The sequence below is a fragment of the Gobio gobio genome, assembly GCF_949357685.1.
Source record: "Gobio gobio genome assembly, chromosome: 3".
Taxonomy (NCBI): domain Eukaryota; kingdom Metazoa; phylum Chordata; class Actinopteri; order Cypriniformes; family Gobionidae; genus Gobio; species Gobio gobio.
In genome coordinates, this window is record NC_137099.1 from 15859407 (window position 1) to 15870406 (window position 11000).

Sequence of the window (11000 nt, forward strand, 5' to 3'; positions counted from 1 at the left end):
TTCTGCGGACCCAGTACCGGGTCCGGAATGACATCATCATGCATGTACTTTCAATTTTAAATGCCTGTGGAGGAGCTCTGACCTCATATGTGGTACCATTTGAAAGCTTAGAGTCTGTACTTTCTGGAGGCATTTGTTTTACACAAAGTAACTTATTTACACTAAATTACTCTGGTACTATTTCCGCCGGGATTTGGCCTCTCCAAACTGAAAAGCTTCCCCCACACACACACACACACACACACACACACACACACACACACACACACACACACACACACACACACACACACACACACACACACACACACACACACACACACACACACACACACACACACACACACACACACACACACACACACACACACACACACACACACACACACACACACACACACACACACACACACACACACACACACACACACACACACACACACACACACACACACACACACACACACACACACACACACACACACACACACACACACACACACACACACACACACACACACACACACACACACACACAGTGGTCTAAATTCAAAATGTTGGTGTCATTTTACAGGAAACCCATCAAAGTTACATAAAACACTGCTAAAAGTGATAAACATGTAAGTATATGTTGTCTGAGCTGTAAACCCTGCTTTTTTTTTGGGGGGCTGTTTCCGCTAAATACCAGAAAATACTGGAAAAAATTTTTTTTGTCTGGATCATGTATCATGTAAGAAAACCCTGAAATTACTTAAAACACTTCTGAAAGTGATAAATATTATAGTATATGTTGTGTTTGCTATAATAAACAACAGACAATTTGATTTTTTTTGGTTATAAATTCATTTTTGAAAGTGTATCTCAGGCCATGTGTGCTCTAGCACCCTGCAGACAGTTTTGGTTGTTTCCAGCATATCTCAGCTCAGACAACATATACTTACATGTTTATCACTTTCAGCAGTGGTTTATGAAACTTCAAAGGGTTTCCTGTAAAATGACACCAACATTTTGTATTTAGACCACTGTATGTGGGTATGGGAAGCTTTTCAATTTGGGTAGGCCAAATCCAGGTGGAAATCCCAAAAATGGCCCCAGAGGTTAAGAGGTTAAATGCTGTTTTGTGGCGTGAAACAATCACTTGAGGAATTAATTAATACTTTTAGCCTCAGATCGTTGAGATGATGATATGGTCCTTGCCATAAATCATTGTTGAAATAAAGTCATCTCACATTTTTACTTATAAGGGCAATGTGAAGCTTCAAACCTGCTTATAGTACCATAGTGATGTATTTAACTACCAACTTTGTTATGATGCTTGTATTGCAAAGTCATTAAAACATACATTGCAGTGTAATTTTACTTCATACATGTCAAACGTGGCAGAGATAATGAAACATTTACCTAAAATTTTGGCTAAATTTAAGATTGTCTTATGTTAATATTAATATTTGCTAATATTGTCTTGTGGTTTAGCTTTGTTTGCAAGACTAAACAATTATCAGACCCCCTTCAGTGCCACAGAAGATATTGCATAATTTCGTATAATATAAAATTAAATTATTACATAATATAGTCATTTCATTTTATAAAAATAAAGAAATTCCCGTGAAGTAAGGTTAGAGCGATTTAACCGTTAATAGTTCATATGTATAAGCAATACTTTTAGTGAGAACGCTAAAGTTATTATTACAAAAGAAACCTACATTTTCAGACTCGAACATTTTGTCAGTCTAAAACCTTTCCGCTTTGTTAGAGGTCAATGGCATGTAATTCAAGATATCCCTCAGTAGATGGCGATAAAGAAAAGCACATAACACCAGAAACACGGAAGAGGAAGTGTGATAACTAAGAATGATGCTGCACTGAGCTGTCAGTTACATTTGTTTACATCAGACTTTTGCTTATTGATAAAAGGCACGGACCGGCTTACAGTGGCATTACAAACCATCTTACTCGAGGATAAAGAAGAGGAACCGGAGAAATGAGGAGCTCAGGAGTTTTATTTCTGCAACTTTTGTTGTTGATTGTGCCTCACATCAGCTGCTGGAATGATGGTAAAATGTCTTTTATATGAACCATACCGCTAACTAAACCATCCTTATCAAATCGGATATCTCAGAGAAGATAGATGGGTCAGTCTGAGTAAAATGAGTTCGTATTGGACTTACTTTATATACGCAGTGAAGTTTTAGCTTTAGTGGATTTTTTTAGCCTGCGGAAACGGAGACATTTTTTTTTTCCATTTTGTTTTTTTGTTCATTTCGATTTTAAAGTTCTTTTTTATACCAAATATTCTGAGGATGTGTCCAAAACGATATCATACGTTTATATGATGATATTGCAGTAATACTACTACATATTAATAAGAAAAACAAGAATAAGAAAAATGCCTGTGGAGGAGCTCTGACCTCATATGTGGTACCATTTGAAAGCTTAGAGTCTCTACTTTCTGGAGGCATTTGTTTTACACAAAGTAACTTATTTACACTAAATTACTCTGGTACTATTTCCGCCGGGATTTGGCCTCTCCAAACTGAAAAGCTTCCCCTACACACACACACACACACACACACACACACACACACACACACACACACACACACACACACACACACACACACACACACACACACACACACACACACACACAGTGGTCTAAATTCAAAATGTTGGTGTCATTTTACAGGAAACCCATCAAAGTTACATAAAACACTGCTAAAAGTGATAAACATGTAAGTATATGTTGTCTGAGCTGTAAACCCTGCTTTTTTTTTTTTGGGCTGTTTCCGCTAAATACCAGAAAATACTGGAAAAAAAATTTTTTGTCTGGATCATGTATCATGTAAGAAAACCCTGAAATTACTTAAAACACTTCTGAAAGTGATAAATATTATAGTATATGTTGTGTTTGCTATAATAAACAACAGACAATTTGATTTTTTTTGGTTATAAATTCATTTTTGAAAGTGTATCTCAGGCCATGTGTGCTCTAGCACCCTGCAGACAGTTTTGGTTGTTTCCAGCATATCTCAGCTCAGACAACATATACTTACATGTTTATCACTTTCAGCAGTGGTTTATGAAACTTCAAAGGGTTTCCTGTAAAATGACACCAACATTTTGTATTTAGACCACTGTATGTGGGTATGGGAAGCTTTTCAATTTGGGTAGGCCAAATCCAGGTGGAAATCCCAAAAATGGCCCCAGAGGTTAAGAGGTTAAATGCTGTTTTGTGGCGTGAAACAATCACTTGAGGAATTAATTAATACTTTTAGCCTCAGATCGTTGAGATGATGATATGGTCCTTGCCATAAATCATTGTTGAAATAAAGTCATCTCACATTTTTACTTATAAGGGCAATGTGAAGCTTCAAACCTGCTTATAGTACCATAGTGATGTATTTAACTACCAACTTTGTTATGATGCTTGTATTGCAAAGTCATTAAAACATACATTGCAGTGTAATTTTACTTCATACATGTCAAACGTGGCAGAGATAATGAAACATTTACCTAAAATTTTGGCTAAATTTAAGATTGTCTTATGTTAATATTAATATTAGCTAATATTGTCTTGTGGTTTAGCTTTGTTTGCAAGATTAAACAATTATCAGACCCCCTTCAGTGCCACAGAAGATATTGCATAATTTCGTATAATATAAAATTAAATTATTACATAATATAGTCATTTCATTTTATAAAAATAAAGAAATTCCCGTGAAGTAAGGTTAGAGCGATTTAACCGTTAATAGTTCATATGTATAAGCAATACTTTTAGTGAGAACGCTAAAGTTATTATTACAAAAGAAACCTACATTTTCAGACTCGAACATTTTGTCAGTCTAAAACCTTTCCGCTTTGTTAGAGGTCAATGGCATGTAATTCAAGATATCCCTCAGTAGATGGCGATAAAGAAAAGCACATAACACCAGAAACACGGAAGAGGAAGTGTGATAACTAAGAATGATGCTGCACTGAGCTGTCAGTTACATTTGTTTACATCAGACTTTTGCTTATTGATAAAAGGCACGGACCGGCTTACAGTGGCATTACAAACCATCTTACTCGAGGATAAAGAAGAGGAACCGGAGAAATGAGGAGCTCAGGAGTTTTATTTCTGCAACTTTTGTTGTTGATTGTGCCTCACATCAGCTGCTGGAATGATGGTAAAATGTCTTTTATATGAACCATACCGCTAACTAAACCATCCTTATCAAATCGGATATCTCAGAGAAGATAGATGGGTCAGTCTGAGTAAAATGAGTTCGTATTGGACTTACTTTATATACGCAGTGAAGTTTTAGCTTTAGTGGATTTTTTTAGCCTGCGGAAACGGAGACATTTTTTTTTTTCCATTTTGTTTTTTTGTTCATTTCGATTTTAAAGTTCTTTTTTATACCAAATATTCTGAGGATGTGTCCAAAACGATATCATACGTTTATATGATGATATTGCAGTAATACTACTACATATTAATAAGAAAAACAAGAATAAGAAAAATCTCTGTAATAAATACCAAATACCTATTTGTAATAAATGTATCTTAAATAGCACAGTTGGGGCTTTTTGATACAAAATGATTTTGAGGTGGGGGTGATGGGTGGCAAACATATTTTATTATACCTATTAGCATTACATAATAATGATGATATATTATTAATAATATAAATAAAAATAAAATATAATAAGGAGGACCGTTTCTTTTGGGGGGGGGGTAATAATATGGTAATATAAATATGTGTGTGTGTGTGTGTGTGTGTATATATTAATAAAATATAATTGACTATATATATATATATATATATATATATATATATATATATATATATATATATATATATATATTTATATAAATTATATTTTATTAATATTTATATAAATTATATTTTATTAATATTTGATACTACTACTAATAAGAAGTAAAGAGGAAAATATAAATGAATGTCAATGTATTCATGTAGTCCATGTATCAGTGTTTGTAATGTATCATAAAGGGGACAGTTTATGTGATACACAATTGTTGGGGCCAATTTGATAATCTAAATGTGATATATTTGATTAATATTACATTCGAAGGAATAGGAAAATATCAAATAAATATGTAAAAAAATATATATATGTATCGTAAAGAGGTGCTTTTATATGATACGAAATTGTTAGTGTGGTCAATTACATGATAAATATTTGGTGATATTTTATTAATATTTAATAATAGCAATGAACAATAAGAGGACAAAGATGAAAAATATCAATACAAATTTTACATTTATATGTATCGTAAAGAGGTGCTTTTATATGATACAAAATTGTTGAGGTGTGGCCAATGATAAATATGTGATTATATTTTATTAATATTTAATTATAACAATGAATAATAAGATGATGATGAAGAAAAAATATTATGTACATTTTTGTAATATCTTAAAGAGGACAGTTGGGGCTTTTATGTGATACAAAATTTGGGGTGCGTGGCCAGAATAATCATAGAAATATGTACTTATAATAAAAATGAAGAAATGATACAAACATGGAAGGAAAATATAAATTAAATATTTTATAAGATTTGTATCTTTAAGAGGGCAATCCAATGCAGATGCAGACAGACAGATGAGAAGAAGTAATAATACAATCTTTGTTCCTTCAACAGATGCTGTGTTACTGCATGATGTTCAGGTGTTGACGCTCTACAGGGGACGCTACACCACTGCACGCCGCTCCAGCCCCGTTCTGCAGCTGCAGTGCGCTGGAGGGTCCGCTGGCTGCGGATCGTTTGTTCCAGAGGTGGTGCAGTGTTACAACAAAGGATCAGATGGCATAGACACACAGGTCAGGGTCAAAAATTGCCTCTTGCGTACGGTACCTGTCTCTGAACTATTCATGGTATTACTCTGTCTCTCTTTATAGTGGGAATGCAAGGCTGACATGGACAACTCGTACAGGTTTGGGCGCGTGGAGGTCTCCTGTGAGGGCTATACCAGTCCTAATGATGCCTATGTACTGAGAGGCTCGTGCGGTCTGGAGTACACGCTAGAGCTCACGGCAGAGGGGAAGCAGCAGCAGCACACTCATGGCTCGGGTGGCTTCTCAGGCTTTGCCTCTAACTTCTTCCAAGGCTTTTCCAATCAAAAACAGCAGCAAAGAGGAGGCGGCCCCTATCAGCAGTCTGGCAGCCAGCATTCCTACCAGGACAGCCCCTCTGGCGATGGAGTGGGTGGGCTTATAGCAGTGGCCTTCCTTTTGCTGGTGGCATATGTTGTATACAAGATGTTTCTGTGCAGTCCTTCTCACGGCCACACAGGTTACAATGGAGATGGGACTCAGGGATTCGGCGGGGCCTCGGACAACAGCCACGGCATGGGACCGCCACCTCCTGGATTTAAACCAGATTATTGCTCAGGTAATGACCTATTTAAAGAGCAGGAGTTTGTTTTGTAATTCATTATGACATTGTAATAAAGGATCATGTGACACTGAAGACTGGAGTAATGATACAGCTTTCACATACTCAAATAGAAAATGGGTATTTTAAATTGTAATAATATTTTATTTTTGATTAAATGCAGCCTTGGTGAGCATAAGAGACTGAAACTGTAGTGTAGGGACTATAATAACGTAGTGTGCATATCGAAAGTCTAAGTGGAACCAAATATGCATAATATTTGCATATTTGTCTATGGCTAGTGTGTATAAGACTTGCTTTTTGTGGGTTCTCTCAGAAGACCACTCCAGCTCCAGACCCGGGTACGGCTTTTCCGATTCGTACACCAGACCTCAGAGTTCCTCGACTGGTTTCACTGGTGGAAGCACACCTGGTGGGGGCGGATTCTGGACTGGAATGGGCACAGGTGGAGTTCTGGGATATTTGTTTGGGAATCAGAGGTAAGAAAGCAACATATTCTTCTCACACATAATTTGCAACAGTAATACAGTTACACAGAAGTCACTTTCAAACCGAGCAGCTTTTTGTTGGCCGAGCAACCAATTAGAACTCACTGGGAAATTCCCAATGGCATTGGATGACGTATTTTGTAGGCCAACCCGGAAAGCATCACCCTGGTTCCCTTGACAAAAACCCCAATAGGATTTTCCCATAGGCTTTTGAATTATCACAAAAAATAAGCTCTGTGATTTTAAACATTTTGTCCATCAAGATAATTGAACAAAACTTTCATGAATTTTGAAACATAAATTCAATCGCCAGAAATAAAAAGCTAACCTTAGGCTATACGAACTACGCCACAGATTCTTTCATTCTTTATTTTGAAAGTGTGAGTTATAATAGTTTGCAGGAACGCATTTATAAACACAAAGAGGTAAGTAAGTAAATGAGATGACCTGTTTAGCTGATGATGTTTAATGCCCGTTTAATGTCTCATTTAGACACTTGATAGCAACTGCCTTTTTCAAGACATGTAAAAGCTTTAAAAATCATGAGTGAGGTATTATTGCATAGACTGTACAAAAATATGGATGTAGTGTCCGTGACGTCACCCATCGGATTCTGAAGAGCCGCTTTGAAGCGTAAAGTAGGGACGAGCTGGCCGTTGCTATCTTGTCAGCGTGTCACCGCGCGTCATTCCCAGATAACAGAAAATGGGCAAAGAGGCGGGACGTGGGTGGAGCTGAGGTGACGCAATGACTAACAGACAGCAGAAAAATGACTATCCACCTGTCACTCGAAGTGGCCACGCCCTTAATTATGCAGAACTTTAAGGCTTTATATAATGTAAACGAATGAGTTATAAAAAAAATTCACCCCCCTCACAGTTGTCATGAAGGGCAAAATTTGCCGTATAGACCAAAACCACAATTTGTACCAGGCTATAAACATGTTTTAATCTGCTGTGAAGTTGGGCATTTTATCATGGGGCTCAATGAGATTCTGCTCCCTTCTGGAGCCTGTCTCTAGCGGTCAGTCGATGAATTGCAGTTTAAGTCACTTTCGTATTGGCTTCAAGAGAAAATGCAGGAGGTTGCCGCTTGTATTATTGGTGAGTTTTATGTCTTAGAATAAAACGTGTGAATATCTTTAGCTTGTGTTCAAACCATATTTCAGGCTTTTAACTAAAATCCCATTCAAAAAACCCATTGACTTCTATGGAACCGGAAGTGTCAAGTCACCTTTATTTCTATAGCGCTTTTCACAACATTATTGCACAAAATGAAAACAATAATGTTAATATTATTATTATTATTATAAGTGTGAATCAAAAAATTAAAAGCACATAAAAAAAAAATTAAAAACAAGCATGATTTCATCTCTTAAATGTCTTTTCTGTGTAGTTTGGTCATAATTTAGACTTTTTAAAAAAAATCTAATTTCAGCTTTTATCTCATAATTTTGGCTTTAAATCATCTCACAATGACAGCATGTCATATTTTTGACTTTTTATCTAATATTGAGGACTTTTAAAATCATATTTTCAACATTTTATCTTATAATTATGACTTAGCATGTCGTATTTTTGACTTTTTATCTCACTATTATGACTTTTAAAATCATATTTTTGACTTTTTATCTAATAATGAGGACTTTCAAAATCATATTTTCAACATTTTAGCTTATAATTATGACTTGGCATGTCGTATTTTTGACTTTTTATCTCAATATTATGATTTTTAAAATCATATTTTTGACTTTTTATCTAATGAGGACTTTTAAAATCATATTTTCTAAATTTTATCTTATAATGACTTAGCATGTCGTATTTTCGACTTTTTATCTCACTATTATGACTTTTAAAATCATATTTTTGACTTTTTATCTAATAATGAGTACATTTAAAATCATATTTTCAACAGTTTATCTCTTAATTATGACTTTATGATAATTGAAATGAGCTGATCAGTAATATAGTTGACCATTTAGTGTCCCGACTGAGCAAGCCAAAAGCCAACAAGTTACTGGACAAGTGCTAAAATGCTAACTCGTTTCTGGGTTTTGCCCTACAAATATACATCATCCCTCTATTCCGCCCAAGTAAATTCTCCAAACAATGGTAATATAACAGTAGTTTATATTTATTTAACAGCATTTATTGGCATTGGTACTGTTTGCAGCTGTTGTAGTTAAAGTTAATCATGACAGTTTTGATTTCGTCTTTTTGGTAAGAAAGGATCTGCTAACAACAAATGTTAATCTAACTGCACTAACTGACTTTATGTTGATCTTAGACGCCAGCCACCTATGGGGTATGCTAGACCCTCTTATTCCAGCAATCCTTCTCCAGCACCAAAAACAAGCACAGGAACACGGACCGCCTCAGGTAAACTCCAGCAAAATAACTCTATAAACTCTATTACAGATATCAGATTTCCCTCCTAAAATGTCACTAGGCTGCATATTGCTTTGAGTAACCCATTAGACGTCAAATAGATGTGTTTTGGCGATATACTGTATTTATGGTGTTTTCTGATGCAGGTTTTGGAGGAACTAAAAGAAGATAGATGATATATGAGCGTCTACTCACACAGCCTTAGTTCTCAGATTGGACATGATCAACAGGCACGTTACAAAGAATTACAATGTTTTCATATTACTGTTCATTCATAACCTAAACGTTGCTAGATGTAGCACGTTATGGATCTAGATGGGTTTGTAGCCACTATGGATTAAAAAAACCCCACCAAAAATAAGTGATTCTACTGTTTATCAAGCGTTTTTTGCTATTTTTTTGCAAAAGAAAAATGTTATTTGAATGTTTTAAATTGTAAAGGCCTTTATTTTCTATATAAATATATTTCTGTAAATATTTAAAGTCAACATTAAATCAAAATGAACCCTTTTATTTAATGCAAATCCTTGGTTTGCAATGATTCAATATTATTCCAAAAAAATTATATTAAAGTATTTTATTAAATGCCTCCTTTTAAAAAAAAAGGTCACCAGATTCAATCCTGGCTCCGTTCTGACTTAGAACTCCTACTTTTGACAATCTTAGTCAATAAAATAAGTTTCCCCTACATAGTTTCTCATTGAAAAATCTGTTTTATGGTAAAATATTAAATGGAAATTGTTTGCAAATGGCATTTCATGTTGACTTTATATATTTTTAAAAAAAAGATATCATGTAAAATATTCTAGTTTGTTGTGAGTGTGTGTGAGAGATTAGCTGTAACTGGACATGCTGTGATAAAGTGCTTTGGCCATTGGCTATCGTGAAACATGCAAACTGATATGTTAATGAAGGCATAAGATGTCGATATGCTTACTCTATTACTCATTGCCTTTATATTAAAATTCTGATTTGGAAAAGCTTTGCCGTGTTATTCCTAGTAAATGATATAATAATCATAGGTGTGTTGTAGACCTTTTGAAGGTTGTCTCAATTATATGAGCATGTTCATACTGAATATATGAACTCTACATGCTTTTACTGCTATAGTCATTCAGATTGTAGGCACATCAAGGTTTTTCACTTACATTTACATTTATGCATTTGGCAGTAGCTTTTATCCAAAGCGACTTACAGTGGCCTTATTACAGGGACAATCCCCCTGGAGCAACATGGAGTAAAGTGCCTTGCTCAAGGACCCACTGGTGGTAACCGCTGGGATCGAACCAGCAACCTTCTGCGTATCAGTTCCATGGTTTAACCCACTGGATCACCATCTCACTTGGTGCAATATAAATATGTCTTATTCATCTTTTCAGGTTTTAAAATCTTTACTATTTTATCCCATATCAAAATATTACAAACCCATCATATTTTATATTTACCATACTGTATCCCACGTCTGGCCCAAAGGCGGTATGATACACTCCCTCAAATGATGATATGTCAAGATTAATTAAATACTGATGTTAACAGAGGAATATACACATGATAAATTGATTTCTTTTAGTGTCATTTTATTTGTATCCGTGTGTGAGTGTGAGTAAAAAGATACATCTGTATATATATATATATATATATATATTTATATTGTTATTTAGAATCACATTAATTTTATACATTTATAAATATAAAAATATATTATTTTTATATATTTAGTCACAT

General features: G+C 34.9%; 1 protein-coding gene across 1 annotated transcript; it reads left to right on the top strand.

Annotated features, from left to right (window-relative positions):
* Nucleotides 1-1838: 1838 nt before the first annotated feature.
* saraf (store-operated calcium entry-associated regulatory factor) lies at nucleotides 1839-10849 on the top strand. Its single transcript, XM_079813155.1, has 7 exons — nucleotides 1839-2054; nucleotides 4027-4166; nucleotides 5648-5826; nucleotides 5905-6397; nucleotides 6717-6879; nucleotides 9175-9266; nucleotides 9422-10849. The coding sequence occupies exons 2-7, from the start codon at nucleotides 4094-4096 to the stop codon at nucleotides 9445-9447; spliced, it is 1026 nt and encodes a 341-aa protein (XP_079669281.1). The 5' UTR covers nucleotides 1839-2054; nucleotides 4027-4093; the 3' UTR covers nucleotides 9448-10849.
* The last annotated feature ends 151 nt before the right edge of the window (nucleotides 10850-11000 follow it).